The sequence below is a fragment of the Podarcis melisellensis genome, assembly GCF_964234715.1.
Source record: "Podarcis melisellensis genome assembly, chromosome: 12".
NCBI lineage: Eukaryota > Metazoa > Chordata > Lepidosauria > Squamata > Lacertidae > Podarcis > Podarcis melisellensis.
The window spans coordinates 43,497,729-43,525,219 of NC_138544.1; the positions used below are offsets into that span (position 1 = coordinate 43,497,729).

General features: G+C 41.2%; 1 protein-coding gene across 8 annotated transcripts in view; it reads right to left on the bottom strand.

The window, feature by feature from the left end:
- The window catches only part of CUL2 (cullin 2), a 52,737-nt gene that overhangs the window by 21,463 nt on the left and 3,783 nt on the right, over nucleotides 1-27,491 (bottom strand). The window contains exons 1-12 of one of the 8 annotated variants that reach the window (XM_081931686.1): nucleotides 25,742-25,969; nucleotides 20,646-20,784; nucleotides 16,986-17,088; nucleotides 15,947-16,041; nucleotides 15,187-15,292; nucleotides 13,343-13,425; nucleotides 12,805-12,858; nucleotides 7,937-8,033; nucleotides 7,723-7,833; nucleotides 6,365-6,542; nucleotides 1,766-1,890; nucleotides 921-1,028 (exon numbers count right to left, since the gene is read on the bottom strand). In XM_081931686.1, the coding sequence (XP_081787812.1) occupies nucleotides 921-1,028; nucleotides 1,766-1,890; nucleotides 6,365-6,542; nucleotides 7,723-7,833; nucleotides 7,937-8,033; nucleotides 12,805-12,858; nucleotides 13,343-13,425; nucleotides 15,187-15,292; nucleotides 15,947-16,041; nucleotides 16,986-17,088; nucleotides 20,646-20,764 (1,179 nt within the window). In that variant the 5' untranslated portion in view covers nucleotides 20,765-20,784; nucleotides 25,742-25,969. Of the gene's footprint in view, nucleotides 1-920; nucleotides 1,029-1,765; nucleotides 1,891-6,364; nucleotides 6,543-7,722; nucleotides 7,834-7,936; nucleotides 8,034-12,804; nucleotides 12,859-13,342; nucleotides 13,426-15,186; nucleotides 15,293-15,946; nucleotides 16,042-16,985; nucleotides 17,089-20,645; nucleotides 20,785-21,042; nucleotides 21,063-25,517; nucleotides 25,677-25,736; nucleotides 25,970-27,491 lie in introns of those variants that run through there. The other 7 variants (XM_081931687.1, XM_081931690.1, XM_081931685.1 and 4 more) reach the window with 7 other exon arrangements.

Here is a 27,491-nt window from a genome sequence, read left to right on the forward strand (position 1 = left end):
CCCATTAACTTCAACAGGTCTACTCTGAGTAGGACTAGTACTGGATACAAACCTAATCCAAGTAGGTTAGAAAGGAGTTAGTCTCCTTCCAACGTGCAATGAACTTACAGGTATTTTGTGATAATACGCAGGATTTTTTTAAATGCGACACCATCGTATGATAATTAAGTGTAACTGCATAAACACTGTATTACCAAAAGGAGTATACTTCTCATAACTAAATGATTAAAAAAATCACAATGGTACTGTATAGGCCATTGACCTATGCCTCCAATTCCAAACTTGTGTGCATTTTCCATAATTGCTCATTTATTGGGATAGAAACCTATGCACAGACCACTCTAAATGACTATGAAAAGCCAATGAGCACCTGTAATTCAGGACCATGGATTATGCTTGTGAGTTTCCCAGTAAACACAATCCATGAATGGCTTGTTGACATTAGATCCTGTAGCACATGTGAATGGTTATCTCTTTTATCCATCTAATACAGTGTGGGAGATTAGTTTAGCAAAAGGTGTGGGAAACCTATGGCCCTCCTGATCTTACTGAACTACAACTGCCATCAGCCCTAGTAATGGTCAGTGGGCAGAGTTGATGGGACTTGTAGTTCAACAACATCTGGAGGACCAAAGGTTTCCACTACCTGGTTTCATACATCCATGTACCAAAGCCTTATATGTTTAGGGAAACCTGTGCTTATTTGTTTGATTTTGCTTCCAAAGTGTCTTGAAAACATTAGATCGCCATCCTGTTCCAATTACTTTATGTCAGGTGAAATCATTCATACCAATTTATGATACATCAAGCCATATTCACGACTGATATTCAATCTCACTATTCAATGCAACAGGTAGGATTCCTCATCAATTATGTTCCTTACAATTATTTGGTAGACAAAGCCTTTTCACTAGGCTTACCTTGTCAAGGGCACTCATAAATCGCTGGTCACCGTTCAATACGCTGCTGATGAGCTGAACAAATTTACTGTGTACTTCCAACACTGACTCCACAAACTGAGTGGGCATCTGAGGATAGAATCACAGGTGTGTGTTTTTTCCAAATGCAACAGAGCAATATTACAAACAGGCACTTTGCTTGGCCAAAAGGTGTTGGGAATTATGCCAGAGAGAAGATGTGAAGTGCAGCACAGGCCTTATAATGTCTACTCAGAAGTAAGTCCTACTGGATTTGATGTGGCTTATTCCCAGGTACTAGGGTGTGAAAATGTAACAGAATAATACAACCTCCAGGGAATATTTGCTGTAAGTACAATTACATGTCTCATACAGAAATGTAGTGATTGCACCTCTCTTATTGAAAGATTGGCAGCAAACTGCAGCTATAAATGCATTTACTTTAAGCTAGTTCCATCCTATTGGTTCCCTGGGTGCGTGAATGCTAAAGGACACATGAGCATATTAACAAATGTCAAATTTCACGCGGTGTTAGAAAGAGTAGTGAGGAACACTACTACCATGTAATCATTTTTGGCAGGGTCAGAAACACGGTAGACTTTCTTACACTGATTACATGTTCAGTAATAAAGGAATGCCATGGCTATAATAATAGTTTCTATTCCACTGTATGCTAAACCACTAGCTCTTGTGAAAAAACAAAAATGGCAGCAAAGAAAGCACACAGATTTAGTATAGACTAAATGGCGACAACCTTATAGAAGCACCACCCCCCAACTTCCCAACATCATCTTTATGCTTAGGATTGATCAGAAATTCCACACTCTTCCCATTGAAGGAAAACTTACATTTTCCTGAGAGAGATTGCTGGTTGCTCTAAGGCCCTCATCATGGATATGATTTTGTAGTTCCTGAATCATATGAGGTAATCCACTTGGCACAGCATGAAGCAACGTGTACATATTTGCCATGTCTGCAAAAAAGGAAGGTCTAGGTTTTCAGATGTACTAAAAAAAATTTCACTATAACAACACCAATGTTTAAACAGCATAATGATACTAAAAAATGAAGGCACCACATACATGCAAATTTGGCAAAAGAGCAACAGGGAAAGAGGCTGTGGTCAAGACTATGCTGTAATTCAGGGGTGTCGATTATGGGACGTCTCTGGTTGATCCCATTATCCTGATAGATTCCCCCCCCCCCGAAAAGCTCAACAACTTTGGTCAAATCACTGCCAGTTTTTTTAATACTGGGAGTAGATTGCAGTCTCTTGGGAGGTGGACATGCCTGCTGTAATTAATATGAAAATTAACTGAAATTAAAGCAGAAAGGCTCTCAGAGCAGTTTACAAAAATTAGGAACAACCCCCCCCCACCCCAATTCTCATTACTTTACATATCCTAGACCACCACCACCTGAGCAAGCACTGGTTAAGCTATTGTAAGTCATTCCAAACAGCACCAGTGAAGAACCTGTGGTCCTCCGGACATCGTTGGTCTCCAACTCCCATCAGGCCCAGCCTGCATGGCTAATGCTCAGGTATGATGGAATTGTAGTCTATCAACATCAAGAGAGTCACAGGCTCACCACCTCTGCTTCCTAACATGGGCAATAACAGCACAGCATTCTTCTAGCTTCAAGGTGTATTTCTAAACCTTTGATGTAGTCAGAAATTGTATTCTGTAATGATGTTATGTATCAGAAAGACCACTTGCTTACAGAATTGCTTTAAAGTAATGTGTGAATATATTGTTACCAATGTTCCTGCTAGAAAATACTATGAAACTTTGTTACGATGTGTGAGATGATGCTATAGACAAAATGACAGAATTGCCCTGGAACAGATTGCTGAGCTGTGATACCGAATCAAGTATATGTGGATTCCTTCCAGTGCTAGTCACTCACAGTAGACCTCAGTAGGTTACAACCCTGTGTTATTGAGATTACTTACGATTACTTACGATAAGGAAGCTTATTGTGAGGACACTATCCCTTTAAGTGGGTTGTGCTTAAGTAAGTCAGGTGAGACTGGAAGGGGCCTCTGGACAGAATGATGCAGCAATAGAGAAGCTATGGCTTCCTTTAACAGAGACTCCTCATTTTGCAAGTAGTTAATAAAGTTTATATTATGTTAATGGACATCCTGGATTCTGCAAGTTATTAATCAAAGAATAACACACGGCACCAGAAGTGGTTGGGTGCAGGCCAGACTGACTGCACAGAGTAACAAAGAAGGTGGAAAAGATACAAAAGACCAGGGAGAGGGGGAGATTTTTTTAAATAAGAAAAAAAGATGGAGCATCTAGCAACTCCAGAACCTCTCGCTTGCTCCAGGAATGCAGCAGAGCACTGGAGAAGATTCAGGCAAGATTTTGACCTCTTTATGAAAGCAAGTGGAGCTACAGAGAAAGACAAAGAGCAGAAGGCAGCTAGTTTTCTAAATATTGCTAGGTGAGAGGCATTAGCCTTATTCACTCAATTTGCAACTGAGTGAAGAACTAGCTAATTATGAGACCGTGTTACAGATAAATGAAAACTTCAAGAGATACCAGTTTCATAGGAAAGTACAAAAGGATGGGGAAACATTTGAATCCTTTATGACACATCTTAGACTGTAAAGCAAGACATGTAATTTTGTAATTGCTGTAAAGCAAGACATGTTTCTGGAGTAGTTTGGCCATCTTTGGTCCCCACCCTGGACTCAGCTCTCACCTGTGGTTCCTAGAACTGTTGGCATGCAACTATATCCACACCCCAGGAATGGCTACGACTGGCCAGCTAAACCAAGTAAGGGTAGCCAATGGGTCTTAAACCCTTGGCAAATTAGGGACTTGTCCAGTCAATCTGCCACACAGAATAGACAAGACCAAGGTCAAGAATCTGGTTTCTGCAAGTGCTGTAGAGGGAAGTGAGGGACAGATGGGGCTCATTAACCTGGAAAGGTAGCCCATCTAGGAGAAAGAAAACTGTAATCTTAAACCTTGGCTGCCTTGTGGCTATACTCAATCATGAGAAAGGCTTCGGGAGTAAATCCTGAGGAATAATCCGCATCCCACTGCCTTGTGGGACATCATCAGGAGAGGGAAAGGCCAAGGAGTAAACCCAACACAAACCCAGAGTGCAGTCCCTAAGGCGGTTGGATGGCGCCTCTTTCTGGCAATACTGAGTGTTCACACTGTAGGAGCAGACATAGACCCAGCCAATGTCCTGCATTTGGAAAGGTCTGCAACTTTTGCAAAGAACAAATTCACTTTGCAAAGGTTTGAAAGCAAGCACACACCGGGCTCGGATCAAAACAAAGAGGATTACAGCACCAGCACAGGAGAAAACTTTTATTTGGGAAGTCTTCCAGAGGCATCAGGATTCAGTTACTAGACTGGACTCTGAATACAAATGGGACTTTTGTTACTTACAAATTGGATACTGGAGCTCAAGTAAATGTATCTGTATCTGAGGCTACTGTGAAAGACTTGGGAGAGAAAGCCAAGCCAATACAGCATGCAAACAGCTCCAACTTAAAACTTCAAAGTGGAAAGCTTATTTGAACTAGGGGAGTTTGGAAAACTGATGTTCAAGTAAGCAACAAAATTGTAAAGTTATCATCTGTAGTTGTTGCTGCTGGAAATGGGATACCTATATTGGGACTGAAAAACATGTCAGATTATAGATTTTATTAAGAAGCTGTACAGTGCAGAATGACAGGGTCACATGAACACTGAAGATCATGTGTCTTTATTGGCATTGGTAAGCTCTCAAGATTATAAAAGAAACTGTTTGAACCCTATTTTCAAGTTATACGTGCACCCAGGAATGTCCAGCTGGCTCTTAGAGTTAAAAGAAAAACTAGATAGGCTAATTAAACTTGACATCATAGAGGAAGTTGAAGAACCCAAAGAATGGGTTCATTCTCTAGTCATAGTTACAAAAAAAAAGATGGATCCCTACGGCTGGGATCCCAAAGAACTAAACAAATAAGTTGAGAGAACATTTTCCAATTCCTACTAGAGAGGAAGTCTTTGGTTAAATGGCAAGTGCAACATTTATTTCATATTGGAATGAATCTTCGGGGAAGGTGCCCCTAGAACAAAATAGTAAATGACTGTATGTTTCAATACTCCTTTTTGTAGGCATTGCCTTACTAGATTGCCTTTTGGAATTTGTTCCACCTCTGAACTCTTCCATAGAAAGATACAATAAATCTTTGAAGGGCCTGAAGGTACTAAAGTTTATATCAATGCTGTTCTGATATGGAGAACATTAGATGAACATAACCAGAGACTACAGAAGGCTCTGGAAAGAGCTTGTAAAGCTGTCTTGAAATAGACAAAAATGAAGATTTAGAGTTAAGGAAATAACCCACCTAGGAGAAAAGTAACACTGATCCAGAAAGAATCCAAGCAATCACTAACATGCTACCAGCAGCAGCTAAAGACTAGCAAAAAATTATGGGCATAGCAAACATGCAAAATAATTTCATATTTTAATATATGAACAACCAATATTGGCAGAAGCAGACAAGCAATTGGTAGCGCTGCAAAATGGAGTTTAGCAGATACATCTTCCAGGTTAGACATACTGTTTTCTGAATTACAATCAGATGATTTGCAACCGGAATATTGCTCTGGTAAATGCTTAGTAACTGAAGGCACTTTGCCCAGAGCTTATGATGGGACTAAGACTGATGAAAATTCAGATTCTGGAGTAGTACAAGAAAATCTGGTCTCTAACCAGATGTGGTCCATAATTGCAAGGGCCACAAGCTCAGGATATTATTTTCAAACAAATAATACAAGTAATCAATTCCGATGGATGTGGAAAACGCATGAAGTCCTGAGAACTACTTTGCTGGGGACTTGTATGTGCTGGATGGAGTTTTGTTCAAAGGCACCATACTGGTGGTACCTAGCTCTAAAGGAAGAGATGCTGCAATGGGTGCATGAAGGACCTATAGGCATGGACAAATGCAGGTCTGCTCCCCACACAGGTGTTGACTGAGCAGCACTGAGGAGATGCTTCCTGCACAACACCACCAAAGCCCTTGGACGAAGTGTAGGTCCATAGTTTTCCCTTCTCTCAGAAGTGGGAAACATTGATAGCACTGCAGCCTTCTTTCTCGGGTTTCCCTTAGCGGCAATGGGTGCTTGGGAGCCCCGCAAGAGATTCTGGTGGGCAGGAAAACCTTCTTGTTAATCATGTCACATCATAATGACATCATGTGATAAGCAGGTAGGTAGGCTGCTCACTTGTCAATTCTGACCCATGAGGCTGATGCTGACAAGGATCTACTCTGTGGAGCCAAAAGGGTTCCCCCCTATCGAGACACTTGAGAGTGTCCCTTCCTGGATCACTATGCTTATTTATACTAGAAAACAACATAGGTGACTATAAATTCAATTTAAAAATATTTAGAAGGTATATTATATTTTGAATTCAAACTTAATCACCCTGTATGTCTTTACCGTTTCTCTTCTCTTGTCGGATAATGTTATGGCATTCTGCGTGAAGGAACTGTAAGTGATCTGCTACCATTCGCTGTTGGCATTCATTAATTACTTTGCCATAGGAACTGGGGTGTAGATATTTTCGACACCTCATTTCTTCATCTTTTAATCTACATAAAACCTAAAAGAATTTTTTGAGATGGGAGAACAAAACGAAGCACTGCATGGTTATTTAGGGGGAGAACAAACATTCAAGTTTAAAGTAACAGAAACAAATTATGACCAAGGGAACTATTTAGGCAGAATGGATGCCCCAATACACTGCAAACTCCTGTCACAATTGCTCATATTCTTGAAATGGAAAGAACAGTGGACCTTATCCTGACTCTTTAGGATGCTAATCAAATTTATTGCAATCTTCTTAAGTTCTCTCAACTATCATCAGCTATGCATGATTGTCCATATGGATAGCATGAGATCTCTGAATGGAAATAGGCCTTCTGAATATCTCTCTTATAAATCAGCATTAGAAGTCAGCTGCATTTGAAGAATGGAACCTACTTAGAAAAATAAAAAAGCAATCAGTTGCTAGATATCTCCATTGCAAATGGATATCCTTTTCACCCTACCAAAAAACCTTTAGCACTCAGATCAACTTTAGAAGCCCTATTTTGGGTTTCTCTGCTGCCTGGTGGCAGGTGACTGGATATGAGGAACATGTTAAGTGCCTTAATCAATCAGGCCAAGGTCCACAACTCCAAAACCCAAGGGTAGCATTCCACCTTGCTAGGGGGCAAGAAAGCTGAGCCTCATCCCTGAAAATGGTCAAGTTCCACTGCCACACCAGTTGCTCACCCACATTTCTCATTTGCCATGGAAGCTGACAATCCAGGGGTCAAATGACCCCCATATGATAAAGTTTACAGAATGCAAAGTGCTTTCTTTCCATGATCCTATGAACATAACTTGCGGAGTATACTAACCCCTCCCATTTGCCTTAATTTTAGTTGTTTTGCTGTCTTTTAATGGTGGCAACCTCTACCCTGGCTTATATTTTTCCTTTTCCTGGCAGTGCCAGTATATACAAGGGGGACAAACCTCCTCCCTGCCTGCCTTTCTCAAGGAAGGGAGATGGTACAAAGCCTCCCACAGGTGAGAAAGAGGCAAAAGTGCTGGCAGTGAACGATGGTCACTGGCATGAGGTGCAGAACCCCTAAAGTGCAGGGCCCCAGGCAGTCACCCCATACTCCCTGAGATGGCCCTGCCTTTGATGTACAGAAACCAATGAGCTGGTGTATATTTTCTCTTGAGGAACACTGAATAATTGGCATCTATGCTGCACATAAATATGAGTGTCTTACCTTTTCCATATACTGTGAGCAGTTTGACTCTTGCATTAAATTTGAAGCTTCTTGTTTATAATACTCCCCTGTTTCATTCAGAAAAGGACACTCAAAAATTTCCTGATAAAACTAAAACAAGAGAAGGTGATCAAGTACAAATAAGGCAAGAGATGGAACAATTGCCACAATAAGCCAAGACAACGAAAGAAAAAAGAAAGAAAGGATCTTTTACCTTCAGAGGGAATTTCTTCTTATACTGTTCAACATGAACAAAGGAGTTAATAACCCCATGGATTACTTTTTGATTTGGATCTTCTCCACAGCGATCACTGAAAGGTGGAAAAAAGAAGCTCTCATAATGCATGCAATTTTACACATGGACCAGACTTCAAAACCAGAAAGACAAATAGGCCTGGCTGTTGGTAGCCTTTTCAAGGACCAAGCAGTCTGCTGTCTGTGCTGTTCAATTCACAAACCCTTTGGGGAGCGCATATGTAATGCAGGGGTAGCCAGTGTGGGGCTCTGCACATGTTATGGGGCTACAACCTCAAAGCTCCCTGGCTGGGGCTGATGGGAGTGGCTGGACTGCAGCATCTGGAGGGAACCTCACTGACTGCATTTCATTAGTGGAAAAAGCGAAATGCAAACTGACACCTATTTTAAAGTGCAGGCTTGTACTTTCCCAGTACTCAGGCAAAGTCTTTGGATCTCGTTCCCCATTCCCACCCCTTCTGCAGCACTAAGACCTCTCAACGCAAATAGCCGAAACCAAAATACAGGTAATCTTTGTTAGTGCGTTTACCTTAAAATTATTTAAAAACTGTATGCTTGTTTAATACCACCACAAAAAATGTAATAATATCTTAAAATACTATTTCTGTAATACTACCCAAGCATATTTCATTTGAAATGGAACTTGGCACCTAATTTTAATTTTTTAAATTTATAAAGTGCTTCTTGATCACCTTTGGATTTATTTGCCAGAGCTCAGGGAGGCAGAAGCTGGGCTATTTCTTACTGAGAACAGAAGGGAAGCCTCAATTTCTCCTGACTATCATTATTCAAGATTTCCAGAAAGCATGGCTTTCTTGCTAGCAGTAGCAGGCAGAGTCTTGCCTCACTTGCACACAAGATTTGGATAAGGGGGGAAAAAACATTAGGAGAAATGTTTCTTTTATTATGCAAGGTAAAAGGTAAAGGTACCCCTGCCCGTACGGGCCAGTCTTGACAGACTCTGGGGTTGTGCGCCCATCTCACTTAAGAGGCCAGGGGCCAGCGCTGTCCGGAGACACTTCCGGGTCACGTGGCCAGCGTGACATCGCTGCTCTGGCGAGCCAGAGCTGCACACGGAAACGCCGTTTACCTTCCCGCTGGTAAGCGGTCCCTATTTATCTACTTGCACCCGGAGGTGCTTTCGAACTGCTAGGTTGGCAGGCGCTGGGACCGAGCAGCGGGAGCGCACCCCGCAGCAGGGATTCGAACCGCCGACCTTTCGATCGGCAAGTCCTAGGCGCTGAGGCTTTAACCCACAGCGCCACCTGTGTCCCCCGATTATTATGCAAACTACAATGCAATTGAGGCTTCTGAGAGTCCTTCTAGCCAGAGAGCAATAAGCATTAACACCTGATAAACAGGTGAGGATGACTTGCAGCTGGGTTGGCTTGCTCACCTATGGTGGGTTGAACAAGCAGCAGTCCACTTTTTCCTTTTAAAATGTTTTCAAGGTGAGGCAAAAGCATGAGAGAGAGAAGAGTGGAGGAGAGCAAGGTAGACCAAGAAAGAGAAGAAAGTTCAAGGTATACTGTACAATATTCCAACTACATCCCACATTGCAGGCTAAGGATAAGGAGTTCTGACACCATTATATGATGCAGGCAAAAGTGCACAACAGCAGGAAGAGAGTCAAGAGAAATGTGTTTTCATTCCACCACATATTACGAACAGGAAGAGGGGGGAAGGATGGCTTCAATGTTTAATAGCTGACACCTTACACTGACCTCACATTCTTATTTATGCCAAGCAGATTAAAACTTGAAAGCAATGTTGCCACCAAAACTGGTACCCTCGAGACTGAACAGTGTGAAAATAAACAGACACAAAATTGACCCAATGGCTTGGAAGCAACAAGTAGCAGACCTTCAGTTTCCTCCCACCTTCCTTGAACAGGCAGCAAAAAAGCAGGTGGTGGGCTTCTAAAGGACAAAAATTAAACCCGAGCAAATGGCAAATCCCAAAGTGTCTTAAAATCTGAGAGGGACTTGCTTTAGGCTTCCCTATAGTAGTTTCAAAACAGAAAAAGCTTCATTCGAGGCAGGCAAATGTATAAACCATTTCAGCTACACTTTGACACAAGCTGTATTCTATGGTGCTCATTATCATCACGCAACAGATAGCAGGGGTGTGGTAGCAAGCTCTACGCCTTTCTGCACATCACACTGCATGTCTTTGCAGCCCCTCCTGGAGCCCTCCAAGAATTCCTTGCACAATTTAGAACCCTGCAAGGTGTCGTGCTAAAGGGGACAACTCTTGCCAGCATGCCACTTCCTCCCCATCCAGGAGTCCAGGAGTGAACTTGAGGCCAACTGAATCATAACCTAAGAAGATAATCAGTTAGGTTTAACTTTTGTTCTCCAGATTTGTTCCTTGGTCTCTCACTTATGCCTGAGCTAATCTTTCCCTGATTACAGTACACGCAAGCATGAGACTGTCACAGAAAGAGCCATAGAACAACTAGGCTTAACAAGAGCAAATGGAGTGCTTCCTCGTGACAGGTTGCCTCTTCTCTTGGTAAGATGCACTGTTATTTCAAGCCGCAAACCTGCACGACAATGTCTTCCTCACTGTCGCATGGAGGTGCTAAGTACCATAGAACCAAGCCCAAAACACAATTCTAATTGGTGACTAAAGATAAAGGTACCCCTGACCATTAGGTCCAGTCACGGATGACTCTGGGGTTGTGCACTCATCTCGCTTTATTGGCCGAGGGAGCCGGCGTACAGCTTCCAGGTCATGTGGCCAGCTGCTTCTGGCGAAACCAGAGCAGTATACAGAAACGCCATTTACCTTCCCACAGGAGTGGTACCTATTTATCTACTTGCACTTTGACTTGCTTTCGAACTGCTAGGTGGGTAGGAGCTGGTACCGAACTGGAGCTCACCCAGTCGCGGGGATTCGAACCACCGACCTTCCAATCAGCAAGCCCTAGGCTCAATGGTTTAGACCACAGCGCCACCTGCGTCCCAATTGGTGACTACCTAGGATCAAACTCCAGCACTGCAGGGGCTTGGATTAGATGACTCTTTGCGTCTGTCCCCACTCTAACATTTTATGAAATATAACCTATGTCACATGAAGTTCTGGCACAGGGAATTGCTCCAGGATATCCAAGTCATTCCCACTCCCCTTTTCTTTTTGTGTCATGCCTCTTAGATTGTATATTTGAGGAACTGTCATCTCACTGATAATTGCATGCCATTCTGGGAGGCTTTTGTGTGTGCTGAAGAACAATATAATAAATAACAAAATCAAGAATAATAAAAAATGTAAGGGGAAAAAACTATCTACAGACAGTTCTTCAGGAAACCCTAATTCAAACTGAACCAAGCATCTGGGCTGTCAACTCCCAGTTCTATGAAGTTACCCATATCTGGAAGTCTGGAACTGATTGTGAATGTGAAGATTACCACATATAAACTTCTTACAGCACAATCATAACCATGCTTACTCAGAAACAAGCCCTGTTGATTTCAGTGGGGTTTACTTCCAGTTATATGTGGTTAGGATTGCAGCATTAACAGCTGAAGAAATTTCTGTGGCTGAGCTTAACTAAAAGAAGTATCAGGTGTTCTTATCCAGAGATTTCACCCCGCCCCTTTCACCATGTCAGTTAAGATGACCACAAACCGCCTAGCATGCCTACGAAAGTAAATATCAGAACCTTTTCTTCATCAGATATGACACTTGTCTGTATATGAAGGGGGAACGTGAATACACAAAACTACTACAGTACATGTGACAGCTGCCCAATATGCAAAAGTTCTATTGCAATCTTTTAAACATGATATCGTTTCTACATATCTGCCTTCAATACTTGCAAACCGAAACACACAAAACCTTCTGGCCACTAAAACACCAACACTTACATCTGCAAAACAGAAACTGATAACCCGCACAATATTCAAGAGGCTAGGTAGGAGAAAAAAACATTAGGGGCGGGCAGAGGCCAACCTGAAGAGTCCTCCGTACAAACTATAGCAGCTTCTATAGATATTAGATCAGGACAGTAAGAAGCAATCAAGAACAGCTTTACATGAAAAGAAAAGGAAGTTAAAATTCAGGATAAAAAGGGCAAGATATGTCCTAGTGGAAGACACTGATCATGCAAATGCCAGTACACACAGAACAAATCTGGTGGTACTCAGGATCGTGGCCACAGGACTGCTAACTTTACAATTCTGCCTCAGTTGCTGAGCACTGGGTCACTGCAGGTTTCACAGCGGCTCCATGGAGCAAACTCCTATTGGGAGTATATATTTTTCTTTCCTCTCCTGCACTTCTTAAAATTAACAGAAGAGTCATGACTTGGCCCTGGAGTTTAATTATTTTTTTAATTGTCAAAAAGAACTGGTTTCTATGAAACACCCATCCAGGAAGATGGGAATCCTCTGTTTGTATGCTCAGAGAAGCTACTTCCATATGTGAGCTTTAAAGAGCACATTCAAGCTTGATTTAACTGTTATCTGCCCGAAACTGTTGCTTAGAGCTATAGGGCACTTCATCCCTATGCATTTATTTTTGCAAATGATACCAAATATAACCTAGGGCACAGTTAAGCATGCGGAAGACCTGCAAGATCAGCAGGACTGAAGCACACTTAATTGTGCCTTGGATTGCGGCTGCTCTTCGCAACTCCTGTAAAGGTGCCATAAGGCAAATTCTGTTTCACCTGACAGCAGCTTTGGGACAGGAGGTCACAAAGAAACCTCAGTGCATGGTGAAATATAGACGGTTGGTTGGTTAGATTCGGTTGGCTTTTCTATGCATTTGCTAACAAGCTATAGAATATGCAATATTTTACATTGCTGGCAATCAGAGCCTTACCCTGGAACAAGGCTGACTGACAGAAGTAGCTGAAGCTTGTACTGCTGCTCAGTTCTGTAATACATTCAGAATTTCAGAAAGAATTCTAGATCTAGTGTCAGTCCTCTTTTTAAGAAAAACATTTATACAATACTCCATAACGTCTAATTCGAAGTAACTTTAAAGTACAACATTTGTTTGGTAATTCAATAGATTCAAATGTTCTAGGCCAGACTGCAAAATCACTAGATCAAGATCAAGGTTTCACAGCAAGTAGCAGAAATGAACACTGGCTTTAGGGCTCCAATAACATCTTCTATTTGCTAGGACACACTACCTGCTTTTAGAGCCAATTTCACGTCTCAAAAAAGATTCTGCTTTCCCTGAATATGTTGCCAACATATAAAAACCCAGTTACGATCTAAAGAAACAACAGTAAGAAGTGAATAGTGACGTTCTTAAATCAAGCAATTACAATTCTCGGGTAAGTACAGTAAGTAAGCATATATAAAGCAGGCAACTTGCATTAACAACAACAACAACAAAAGGATTAACTCACTTTTTGATTTCACGGAGGAGCATTCGAATGAGGACAGCCTGTAAAGGCTCGATCATTAACCTCCTCCACATATCAAGTGCTAGCTGTTATGAAAAAATGCACAACAGAAACATGTCAAGCACAGATGATTCATTTGTTTATTTTAGATTATTTTTAGAGTTAAAAACTACTCAATCCTAATGGATTCAGTAGGGTAATATTGCATTAAAATAAGGTAATATTGTATTTAAATGTAGAAAATATTAGATTAAATTAACATAATCTAGGGTTGGGAAATATGTGTTGCAGGCTGGGGCTGATGAGAGCTGAAGTCCAATAACATTTGGAAAGCCACAGGTTCCCAACTTGTGATCAACAATAGCCAGTACCAAACTCAAGCATCCCCTCAGATTAGCTTTGGCTACTCAATGCCAGTCTACATTTATCTTTTGAAAAATCCTTACAATACTGTTGGAATGCGCAGAAAGGAAAAGTGGTCCTCTTTGGCCTGCTGCACGTGTGCAAGGCAAAAGAAACCAACAGTAGTAACACTAAAACTGCCTCAGAGTGTACGCTCAATAGCCATGGTTTGTTCTTGCCTTACCACTCGTGGTCTGTCTGAGGGAGACAAACCACTAGTTGGTTCGGAGACAAAAGCTGAGCTCTGGGAAATGTGAGACCAGTAGGACAGGGGTGGGGGGAATCAAAGTGGCCATGATTTTTGCTCCATGCACTTGGATGCTTACTCATTCATGTTTTGCACGTAACGCTAAGCCAATGGCAAACTGGGCTTAAATTAGTTGAAATCAACAGGGCAAGTTAATTCCCACTGAAATCAATGGGACTAGATAACTAACTTATTGCACAATGAACTAGCCGTGTCTACTCAGAAGTAATCAGTGTTATAAGAAGGTGTCTTATATAGAGTCTAGTTTGATATAACTGCCAGTGGCTCTCCCAAGTTTCAAAGAGCGATCTCTCCCAGTCGTACCTAGAGATACTGAGGATTTAACACAGCACCTTAAGGCAGCAAAGCAGATAACTGAACATGAACTATGACTCCTCCCAAGGGGGGACTTACTCCCAGGTCAGTGTAGTTCGGTTACAGGCATAGGCTGCAATCCTATAAACACTGACCTAGGCGTAACTTCTGTTACACTCAATCAGGATTACTTCTAAGTAGACATGTATAGGACTGCACTGTTGGCTTGGATACAACCCACTATTATTTTTTACATGTGAAACAGCCCTAATACAATCCTCCTTATATCTGGGCTTTCTTTTATTCCATCAGAAATGCAAAAACTTCGTCAATTCCAGGGATCAATTAACAGGGTCCAGAGATGAGTGTCATTCAGAGATCAGACTTTCCTCTTTGAGAAAAGTATGTATGTAGGGTTTAAGTATATGCCACCCCAAGCATCACTTCTAATGAAACAACCTAATAAAACAATGCCTCACCAAGGCCTTATTCTTGTCAGCTTCATATTAAAGGCACTACTGTAAATTATTGAGTGTTGTGCATTTTGTACTTCTTTCTTTGCAGCTCTTTATCATCAGAGCCCCATTTCTCTTTCTGTATCCACCAATCCCACCAAGATACTGTATAATCTATATTCATTTCAGTAAGTAAATAATACACAACAATAGTCTGTTCACTAAGGCTGGCTAAAAAACCAATAAAAGCATTGAATGCCTCACTGTGAAGACTTACGAAGGCAATAAATGAGGCATTTATTTTACTGATCCAACAAAATGGGCTATACGGTTTTCAACAAAGGTGACCATGGCAAGTTATTGTGAGGAAGAGAGAATTAAATGCACTTCTTATTAACTTTCTGGAATAACATCCATAGACTGCCTACCTCTCCAATCTCCATCAATGGTTCACTCATATCCACACCTCCATAACCATACTGAAGATCAGCTTCAGTCAATTTGTTCTTCTTAATAAACTGTGTATTGAGGTATCTATGAAAACAAAACATATTGTGAGTGTTTTCAGATGTTTTCTGAAGCAAATCTAGGTCAGGAAAAAAAGACACATCTCACTATCACTCTCACTTTTTATAGTTCTTCCTCAAAGGGGCACAGTTAACTCTTTTCCCATTCCACTGTTACGTTACTTTAAATGAATTAGTTAAATGAGGTCACTTGGTGTCCATCCTACAGGCATTCAACAAACTATCCAAAAATATTTATCCTAAATCTATGGTTGCTGGATCCACAGGATAGTGAGGCTTTCTCTGGAAAGGCATGGAATGATTGCAAGAATTGCTCACATTCTTCCTGCGCATCTGCTGATCTAAACTGTCATTTAATAGCTAAACAAACCTTTATAAAACTCCACGTTTCTGCATATATGCACACAGCAAAGAATATATTTCATACAGAATATCTTTTTAGTTGTCATATTTTTATTAATCTGAGTTTTGTAAATAAGAGAAGCATCTACATGTTGTAACCTACATAAATAAAATAATGCTGGAAGCACTTCATAATCCTGTCCTAAACATAGTTTTGAAATCAAATTGTGACTGTGTCCATCTCCCAACAGCTTCAGCTTTCTTCTATAATTTTTTTTTGCATCAATTACACTTTTAACATGTTTTCTCCAAAATTTACCTGTATAAACAGTCCATATAGTCTGCCCCTTTACTGTATTCATCCCAGTATCTATGATACATTACCAGTACTTGTTCTTCAGAGTCCATGACTCTCTACAAAAAAAAAGCATAAGGGAAAAAGATCAATTCCACAATTTGTACTGTAGTAACAATGTCAGAAATGCTGAAGAACAAAATTCTATAATACATTCTCATATCTGCACTGTTTCAAATTTTTTTGCGGGAAATACCATACATATTTACACGCTACTCTCAGGTAGGGTTGGGCAATATCTGGTTGTCAACACTGCAATATATCACCAGCTAAACATTGTGATATACCAATATATAATGATGTCTGAAATAAGGATGGAACTACGTAGACACAAACAGTAGGGCTGGGTGATATTTGGTTTTCAACTTCATGCTATATCACCAGCTAAACGTTGTGATATACTGATATATCACAATGTCTGACATAACAATGGAGCTATGTTGAGGGAACGTCTGGCTTCACGGTTTTTCCTACATTGCGATTTCTGCACAGCGTGAATACACATACACACACAAATAATGATGCATAATATATTGCCAGGTCAAAAATTATAAAACCAGTATCACAATAGGGTTTTGGACTATATATTGATATACCGGTTTTGGACTATATATTGATATACAGCAGTACCTCGTAGTGAGTCCGGCCTGTTTAGCGTCTATTTTGTGGAACGTCTGCAGCAAACCCAGAAATACCGGAACGGGTTACTTCTGGGTTTGTCGCTTGTGCACACGCAGAAGTGCAAAATTGCTCACGCACATGCGCAAAGCTGCGCTTTGTCAAGCGTCCCTTTCATCGAGCATCCGGGGCTCCAGAACAGATCCCGGACTCAAAATGGGGTACCACTGTATCGGCTAGCCCTACTCCCAGGTTGTAATTCACAAAATATTTTACAAATTAAAAAATGACTGTAATCCTTAACAAATAGTGAAACAGCTTGTATTCACAGTCATGAAATCCTCATACAGTGAGAAGACTCACGTCTTGTACACTTTATAGTTACCTTGTGCAAATGGCGTACATGATTTTCCAAAAAATTCTTTGTTTCCATATAAAGTCTCTCCCCCAGTGGTTCAGGATAGGCCACACACAAAGCGTAAATGTCCCTGGGTTTAAAGTCAAGGATGAAACATATTTTCAAATTCTCTTAACCCAAACTTTTAACAAGATCTTAAAAACAAATGAACAATGTGGCTTGGTTTCAAGACTTGCACATGGAAAAGTTGCTGGCTTTCTCTTTCAGTTGCAGTTCCATGTACTGCAGAGAAGGTTGTTCAGGAGAGGCCTTCCCAGCCTATAGAAAAAGCACCACAAGTGGGAATGTAGGGTCTGAAAATCACCAGAATGCCATGCATGGGCCTTTTGCCCTGGCCTGTATTTACAGTGTAGCATAACCTGTAAAGAAACGGTATCTTTCAAACAATCCTTTTTTGAGAACAGTGTTATTTCTCCAAGTCTAGAGCAGGAAGCAGTTCCTCACAACAAGAGCAAAGTTACCTACAGATTTTTAACAATACACCACTTCATACTAGTAGAAGCTTCAGCATGTTCTTCTTGTAAACTTTGGCTTCCGAGAGGATGTTCTTCATAATGGTCTGCTTCCTTTGAATACTCAACACTAACAACGTAACAGTTGGCCATATGTGAAATAATATCTCCTCCAGAAAAATGTCTTGCAGTCTAATTTGTCTGTAATAACAGGCTACATAGTTCCTAAAATAAGCCTCCCCCCCCCCATACCCCACCTCTATTAAAGCTTTCCTGGAAGACAGAAGAGAAAAGTAAGATATCTAGCCAAAAATATGATAATGGCACCACATTATCATTGCTCATTATAAAAAACACACTGTCAAATTTGTTTCCTCCATAAGCCATCCAAAACACAAAGCATTGAAACAAGCAAGGTTTTTCCAGAAGGATCTGATCCATAGCTGATGCATCTATGTGGAAAAAGAACTATTATACTCTTGGTCTTTTCTAAAGCAACTGAGTAGACTAGAAGCACGAAATAAAGGATGAAACAAAAAGAATTCTTTATAAAATAAAATCCTGCCTCTAGAAGGAATCTATGAAGCCAGCTTTTTATTTCTGAATACCAGAAAATGTTGCTGCTGTTACATTTATGAGAAACCTTTAAAGTCTGGGGAGTTCATTACATACCTAGTAGTTTTCATAAGGACTGACTCATTGTAGCAAATAATAAGCAGTTGCCCTAACCATGTTATTCTGAAAAATACAAAGATAAGCAACAAATTGTGAACTGGACTTTGAACCAAGTGGAAGCCCTTCTTCAATTCCTAAGCTTTTCTGCATTAAGATTCACTAAACTCATAGATTTCTGTGTGATCAAGCCCCTATGATAGCAACTTTTCCAATAATGATCAGAAGCTTGTCTCATGGCCCCAGAATCTGCAATATGTAGAATTTCAGTGGGAACTTTCCAAAGGGAGAAGAAAAAGTGACTAGACCTCAGGTCTTGAAATGGCAGCTGACCTTTGGGTGAAACATCTGAATTGGTCTACCCACTACCCAAAGCAATTTTCTGTTTTAAAAGGTAGAAGCTATCATCATCATTAAACAGCACCTGAGTCCTTTAATACCCAGCATTTTCATTTGATGGGTAGAGTTCTAGAGGCTATCCAACCTGCTTGATGAGATAAGGTCTCAGCTGAATTTTGGGTCCTGTTGTATTTGCCTTGCTTGGTGCTGCAAAGTCTGATTCTCTTAACCCAAATTCTGTTTCAGTTCCCTTCACACCTTGCTTAGCATCCTGGCGAGGACACTCCTGTAGCAGGCAGTGGGGGCACCCTCAAAAAGCAGAAAACCTCCATAATTTGTTCTTCTTCCTATATTTAGTTTTCTGTGTTTAGAACCAGAACTATACTGCAGTTTATGGATTACTGGGGTCTACCTTCCTGAAGCAACAAACAGGTTTCCAGGGGACAGAAGTGGTATTTTGGTATCCACTGGTATTATGGTAACACATTGCAAATGCTGCAATAAGATCTTGTTGAAAGCCTATCCACCAATTTCAAGAACAACCAATGCCAAGAAATGAGAGCAGGGGCATAAAGAAACAGGAGTCATTTACTAGGGTGAAAAATGGAGTAAAGACAGAATGACAGAATTGTGTTAAAAGGCGCCCTCCCACATCAAAAATCTGTTTCTACCAGCCTAAACTATTCAATGGAAACTTGGAAATGACTTTTACTTTAAAAAGCAAAACTAACTTTCTAGAATGAAGTTATAAAATAGTAAATTACTTCTAGTAACATGCTTAAGTTATGCTGTGAGGGAAGCACAGTGCCAGAAATATCTTGTTCCTGCAGGGGTTCAGGCTGAACAGATCTGAAGGTCAAAAGGTAGCTGAAAGTGAGTCAATGCTTTAAATAAAAGTAGCATGTGATCTCCATTGCTCTTTACAAGAGGACTTGGTATTATACTGGAGCACAGTATCCTGAGCATATTTACTCTGCTTTCAGTCTCAAGGAAGGTACGCACTGTCGAAAAACTGAATTAAAACCTGCTGTGAACATCAACACATTTGGGCATCATATGAGCAAAGGAACAGCAACTGCCTACATAGGACAACTTGTTTGCACCCATCTGTAAGATACAATAGATTCCCCTCTACTAATGCATCATGATGTACTAAGTTTACTGGGATGCAATATCAACATCATAGGTAGGCAGGTTGTTTCTGTAAGAAAAGCAGGTTGTTTCCATCCCCTATACTACATATTCCAAAAGATAACTGGTCATGCATCCAGCAAAATATAGCTTCGATTCCTGGCATTTCCAGGTAAGGGCTAGGAAAGAATCCTGTCTGAAACCCTGGAGAGCGACTGCCAGTCAGTGCAGACTATACAGATAGACCAAGTGTCCAGCTTTGTATATGCTGATGAGAACAGTCGCTCTGCTACTGAGTCATAAAGGAAATAGCTACTGACAGATTCCATCTGGCTTGAGGTTTTACTAGTTCCTTCAGTAGCATGTGTCTTATCTTGCAAACGTAAACGTTCACTATTTGCATATATAGATGGGTTGCATCCAGCTTATACAAATAATTAATTGCAAATACACTGACAATCCTTCAAAAAAGCCTTTTGTTGAATGATTCTCTGGAAAAAGGCAGTCAGTGTTACCAATAATACAAAGGATGGCTATCCTTTCTTCCAGAGCAAACCAAGCATCAAGCTATCCACTGTCATAGTCAATCAAAGCAACAGTTAGAAATCTAACCCAACTGCAGTAAAGCTAAACAATAGTTCAGATGAGGCTACTTGTGCCAGTCGGACTGTTGGCATATTTATTAGGGATGTCAATTTGTCTGCTCTAAGTGAATAAAAAAGCCACATCTTGCATTCAGAATAGATACCAAAAAATCATGTACTAAACTCAATGTAATTAGACAATCATTATCATTCATCCATAGCAACAGTTCTTAGGAAGTGATCGATTCAGATTTTCCCCATTTCACTGTATACAACATTTCTGACAACTTTTTTTACAATGAGGTCCTCATTTTCTCAGAAGTAGTAAAAAATGGGGGTCATAGAAGACATTTTATTCCAGCTGGCATTTATGCAAGGTTACGCCAAACGAATATCTGCAAGACACACAATCACATGCAATCAGAGGCCAGCTTCTATTAAAAGGATACGAAAAGCGGTCATTCCATGTTGATCTTTCCACATAATCCAACATAACAACAGCTTTAATTGTTGTAAGCAGCTTGTTCCATGTTTCATCAAAATCTACTACTCGTGGTTTCAAGGACATTGTGGGGCGTTAGTATTGATCTGCAAAAAAGAGAAAAATCCAGATGATTAGTTTCAAACTAATGTTAGCCACAAAATATTACTGTATTGCTTAACTCTTTTGTTTTAAACCTTATAATTGGTTAGAGGAGGAGGAGGAGGAGGGTGTAGATGATTGTATTATTTGTATGCCGCCCATCTGACTGGGTTGCACCAGCCATTCTGGCCGGCTCCCAACAGAATACTAAAAACACAAAACATCAAACATTAAAAGCTTCCCCAACCGACCTGCTCTATTACCCAGGCTGATTTCTGCTGGTACTCTTAGAAATCTTTGCTACAGAAATGTTGCTCTGTGGTACTTCTCTAGCAAAGTGCAATATTCCGTGGTCCTCACTGTTGCCATGTATACTACAAATAATGCGCGCAAGAATGAATCACAGAACAAACAGCGTGATTCCCAGAAAGAGCCTGAGTAGATCGGGGTCAATTACATGCATCAGACCTAGAGAGGTTTCTAGGAAAAGTACACAGAGTAGCACAGAGCCGAGAAAAAGTAGCCAAACTGTTTCCTTTTAGGTGTTTCTTGCAATAGCAAATGGAATCCCGTAACAATGAATGAATAGGGAGGCCGATGCTGCTGCAATTAAGTAGCAAACAAACAGAAAACTTGAGTTGCACTTCAATAGCTTGCACTTCAATTGTAGAAAATTACTTTTAAATGAGTCAGTGTAGCAGAACAGTTAAGTGCATTGGAGGAGGACTGAACAGACCAAGGTTCAAATCCCCACTCAGTCATGGATCACTGGGTGATCTTGGGACAATCACTGTCCCGTATTAATGTCCCAAAGAGATCGTTTACTTATACTGTATATATATAAGATCTGATGTGTGTCTGTGCATTTTATGCTATATAGATTTAAAATTAAATCTGAATTTAAACATAAACCATACTGAAATGTACACTTAACCAAGCACTGAATCCAAGACTCTCTACAAAGCAAACTGGTTCAGGTCAACACATCAGTTCTTCTGCCATCAGGAACCTACTACGGGCTTATACAACCCCTCCTCCTTCTCATGCAAGCAGACTCCCTCCGCCACTTCCTGGTCACTAGTAACCATAGTTTGCTGCTTACTGCTAATAACAGTCTGCTTCCAAAACAGAATCAGAACCACAATTTGAAATAATCCACAGTCAACATTGGCACCAACCTGACTTCTAAGTGTGGTTACGGCAAGGCAAGGATATCCACCAGAAGAGAGGGTGGGGGGGCAGATATACCCATATCCCGATCTCTAAACTGCAGTTAATAACTGTACTAACCCTGGGCTCACTGAGGGCTAGAGCAGAGATTCTCAAACTCTAGTTCACAAAATCCATTCAGGTCCACAGAAAAGTTGTGAAGCAGCTGAAAGTATCTAGACTTGACATAGCACTTTGGTTTTTTGATAGCAAGAGTCATTTCAGAGAACTTAGCACTCCAAAAAGGTGCATCTGTCACACTAAAAATACTGTCATTATTAAAATTTGAGTTAAGTGGTTTTATTTGTATAACATATGAAAATGACTATTTACACCTAGACTCCTAGCAATTTCCAAGTTGTGTGGAATATTCAATATTCCTCAATATGTTTGTATTTGTTCACTCATAACAGCAATACCAACATTACTTCAAGTTATCTGAGCAGACCAATGAGCCCAAATTTAGCTGATAATGCTGACTATTTCTAAAAGCGCATTTTTGCCATACTGTAGAAATAAGTGAAATCACCATTTTAAAACACAGCACACTGTATGCTTCCTTACTCATAGCAAAGATGTATCAATAACTATCTCCAGAATAAAATGAAAGAAGAGAAGAAACAATGGAAAACAAGGGCAAACACTCGGAAATAGTATAGAAACAGAAGCAGAATAAAACCGTTGACAGTTCTCACAGTGGTGAATCAATTGCTATTACTTTTCGGAAAGATGGAAATTGGTTAATTTACTATGGGTGGTATGTCAATAAGTAAAAAACTGTTTATGTGAACAAACCTAACACAGCTCTTTAAGGTGCATAATTTATAGAGTTACAATTTCCTATAGTATCTTCTTTATGAATCAATTACAACATTTTACCTTCAGGCAATTCTGTTAACACCAACTTCCACCTGCATACCTATCTTATCCAGGCATACTTCACACACAAGAAGTTCAGACTGGTCTTTCTTGATAAATCTAAAAGATGTCTTAAGATGAGTTGGAACTAAAATTGCTTAATCCTTAAGTCTACAAAACTTGGGGGAAGATAGACACAATATATGAAAACGATATCCTCAAGGACTGAACTTATCTGACAAGCGTCTGGAGGCCTGCTAGATTCTTCCCCATAACTCCCATGTACAGCATGATAGTGATAAGTGTTTTCCCATGTTGGCTGCCCCATCACCTGATATTCAAAAGTATACCAGCTTTAAATACATAATTTTCATTATCTCTATTATGGCTAATAGCAGTTCATGGCTCTATCTTTCATGAATTTCTGTCCAGTCCTTTTTTAAAAACAAAAACAACAAACCCATGACTAACACCATATCAGATGTCTTAATGACATTTTCCCTAATGGAGATAACAACTGTGCATTAAGGGAAATGTGGGCATGAATTTTGTTTCAGTCAATCTAAGCTTGTTTTAGCTCACCCCTCATTAGCAAGTGAGCTCAGGGATAAAATAATAAAAGATAACTACAAAAAATATTCAATAATAGCATAAATGGGTCAGTTAATAAATTTAAACAACTACCCAGCACAGGAGTAGCCATCAATAACAAATGGCCGAGTCTTAGAACAAATGCCCTGTGTAAAAGCAAATAAGAGTTGGTGCCAGCCATTTCTCATGAGCACTTCAAAAATAGGAGCGCCACCATGGAGAAGGTTTTTGAGTCCCTATCAAGTGTGAAGTGGTCCTAAGATTCTACAGAATACAATGACATTGTGGTAGTACTTCATTGCTGAGGTATGCACATTACACCTCTCCACATCTTAACTTTGTCTGAACCTTGGGAAATTGATACCTGCTAAAGAAAAAATCCTTCCTGGTAGGTAGTCTGCCAGGTCCACTGCTGAAGTCATCTTGATAGGATACATTAAGTGAATGGTGAATTTGGCGGTGTGTGAATGGATTTATAAAACATACAAAACATATGATTACACCAAAAAAGGAAAAGGTTTATATGCTAAAATGGAATGAGATACATATATATAGGTGACTCTCAACTTATGTGGTGGTTAAATTCTGGTGATAGTGTATAAAGCCAAAATCACGTATAGTCAAAGCACAGCGGGTTTAACGACAAGTGGATTTGCAAAAACAAAAAAAATCCCCCTGGAAGCCTGTTCGCTTTCCAATTTTTAACTTATTTTTTTTTTTTTTTGCCAAGTATGTAAAGCTGATTGCATGCAAGTTAAATGTGCATAAGATGTATCCCTGGTTTACTGCATGACACAGCATGATGTTTGTATTTTATAATGCTGTAATTATAATTCAGTTAATTCTAAACTAGAAGAAGTGCAAGAGATATAATTCTTGCATTCACCAACATGCAGTCCAACACTGACTATTTTAATTCATCTCTCACAGATCATTTGAGAGAGGTCTGGAGAGAGCAGGAAGCAATGAAAGAAGGCTCACTATTGACTTCTGTCAAGGCAGTGTCAACTACCTAGCTCCTTATTTGCAATGTAAACCACAACAGGAATATGATGTTCATTGCTAATATCTTTCATACTCTTGTGTAGGAGGATTTTTTTCTGATAGGATAAATGCCAGGAGAGTGTATTGTCAATGATACTTTTTTTCTGGAGAAGTTGTTTTTAAGGCTATGGCTTTCTTAGAGGTAGTTCTTCAAAACTGTTGCAGATAAATTTAACTTTATGGGCCAGACAGTTGGTGGCATATCAAAGGACACATTTTGGATGCCCAAACTCCCAGTGGATTTAATAAAACTGTTTTGTTTTGCTGAGGCGATAATGGAAAAAGGTGATACATAAATTTTCAATTTACTGCATGCAAGCCGGATTTTTCATTATCAGAATTCTTAGAACCATCACCTTCATTCTCAGTACCTGGTTTAAAAATCCAGCAGTATTACTCATGCAAAGCAAAACCGGAAACACTGAACTAAAACAACATTAACCCTCCCTGCATTTTGCCATTCATCTACACACTTCTTTGTTTGTGACTGACTTGCCATTTCCAAAATGGGAACAAAAGGCCTGCGATTGTACCCTCGTAGTGCTTGCTTGAGCACAGTCTTATTCAGGTGTTCTTCGATGCCACAGGTAAGGTTATGATCCAAAACTAGCATCGCAACCCTTAACCGTGTCTACTCAGAGGTAAACCCTGATGACTTCAATCTTGCTCCCAGGAAACGAGCCCTGAACGAGCCAAGGGGCTTAAGCCCCATAGAAAGCAATGCAAAGAGCTTTGCACAAGTCTGGATCCGACCCGGAGTTTCTGAACACGCCCGCAAACATCCATGAGGTCGGGGCTCAGGGTAAAGGGCAGCAAACGGGGACGGGTCGCAGCAGCGGGACACATACCGGCAGGGAGATCCTATGGCCCGTTCTCTAGACATGGGGGGAAGAGGGCCGAAAGGAAGAAGCAAGCCGGGGACGAGGCAGAACATAAGGGGCGCCTGACCCACAAGGGAAATAGGCGAGGGGGTGGGGGGAGGCGGAGGAAAGAGAAGCGGAGAGAGAGGGCGGCCCCGCTCCCCCCCCCCCGTTACCTGGCAACAGGAGAGGCCTGGGTCAGTGTCGCCTCCCCGCCCCCTCCCCACACGGCGCGTCTCCTGCGCAGGCTGCGGCTCCTGCCCCTCCGCTCCCCGGGATCCTCCTCACAGGGCTGCCATTACCCAGCCGCCACGGCTGCCCGTTGAGCCCCGCCCACTGGCTTCCCAGTAGCTCAGCGCGGGCAGGTTGTGGGAGGGGAGGGCGCGCCCATTCACCTCACCCTTTTCCCGCGGCCGCCTCCGAGGCGCGCGCCAAGGCCGCTTCTCCCGGCTTCTCGGCGCGTCAGGCTCCCCCCATCAAGGTGTCGTGTTCGGCCCCCGGAGGCAGGCCGTTCATAAGCGCGCCTTCGTCTTTCCCCCTTTTCACTCCTCTCCCTCGGAATCGCGGAGGCAGTTGGTATCGCCCGGACTACGGGAAGCGCGGAAGGCCAAGCTTCCTCGCCACTTCCGTCCCCTCCAAGAAATAAATAACGCGGCTTCCTTTACCGCAGACGAAAGAGAGAGGTTGGGCTGCGCGTGCGCCGCTCTCTTCTTTGTATGCGCGCGCTTCCTAATTTGGCCGTGCGTGATTACGTGCTCTTTCGCCGGGGCGGGCGTGGAACGAGTTAGAACGTGCAAAAATAAAATAGTGGCCCCGCGGGAAAGGGAACGTTTTAGCAAAGTAGGCGTTTCTATATTGTCGCTAGTCCTCAAGTCAGCAAATGCAAGATGGGGTATGGTGAAAGAGAAAAAATGTATTTTTAAAATTATGTATATACCGTTTGATTGTAAAAACAAAAGCAAACACACGAAATCGCACAGAAATAGAAACAGGCATCTCTGTGTGCGAGTGATGTATCAGCTGAAAGTATTGGGGCCCAAGACTTCATAGAAATCCAGTATCTTAACGCCTGGTGAGAAGCCTGGGCTTTGATTGTGCAGTATGGTGAAAAGTGATGTGCTTTGCATATGCTCAAGTGCAATCACTATTGTTTCATACATACATGAGCCCTGCTAGATCAAGCCAAACCCCATTTCCTCCAGCATTCTGTTTCTACAATGACCAATAGGCAATCTGTGTTGTGGAATACCGCAGAACAGGTTTTGCTGGGGCTGAGTCATTTCCCCCAAATTCCAGGTCCTCCCTCGTTTGTGTGTGTGTGTGTGTGTGTTTTGAGGTATCCACTACAATGAACCTGTGGTGGGTGGAACTGGATTGTCACTGGTCTGCTTATCCTCAGCTGTGGAATCCCCTCTGAAAACTCAGCAAAACCTGTGTTTTTGTTGTTAGAAGTTGGTATACAAGTTGATTGGTTTGAAATGAAATTTCAACCATTAGTGAAATTTGGGATTGACGATTTAACATAAATTTAACCTTGGCCACCTCATGAGAAGAGAAGACTCCCTGGAAAAGACCCTGGTGTTGTGAAAGATTGAGGGCACAAGGAGAAGGGGACGACAGAGGACGAGATGGTGGGACAGTGTTCTCAAAGCTACCAACATGAGTCTGACCAACTGTGGAAGGCAGTGGAACACAGGAGTGCCTGGCGTGCTCTGGTCCATGGGGTCACGAAGAGTAGGACACAACTAAACGACTAAACAACAACAACATTGATTTTAGTAGACTATACATCCAGGCCAGCTTTATCCCTTTTCATGAAGATAAGGCTGCTGTAACATTTTAATTTTGCAATCCCATGCAAAATAAGTAAGCACTGAATAGGTTCCAGTTATACTTCCAAGCCTCACCGTCTTGATTCTGAAAAAGCAGCAGCAGCCACCTAGAGGGCACCCGATCCTTTGCAATTTAAAGTTGGCAGACTGCAGAATGAGAATCCTCATGTCTTTCACTACTCAGCCAAATATAAAGTTCTGATAATAGTGAAGATAAATTATTTTTATCTAATGTAGGGTGTCTTTAATAACTGAGGAGAGTATTTTGACAGGATAATACTTCACACATCTGATTAAATGTGCTGTAGTCTATGAAAC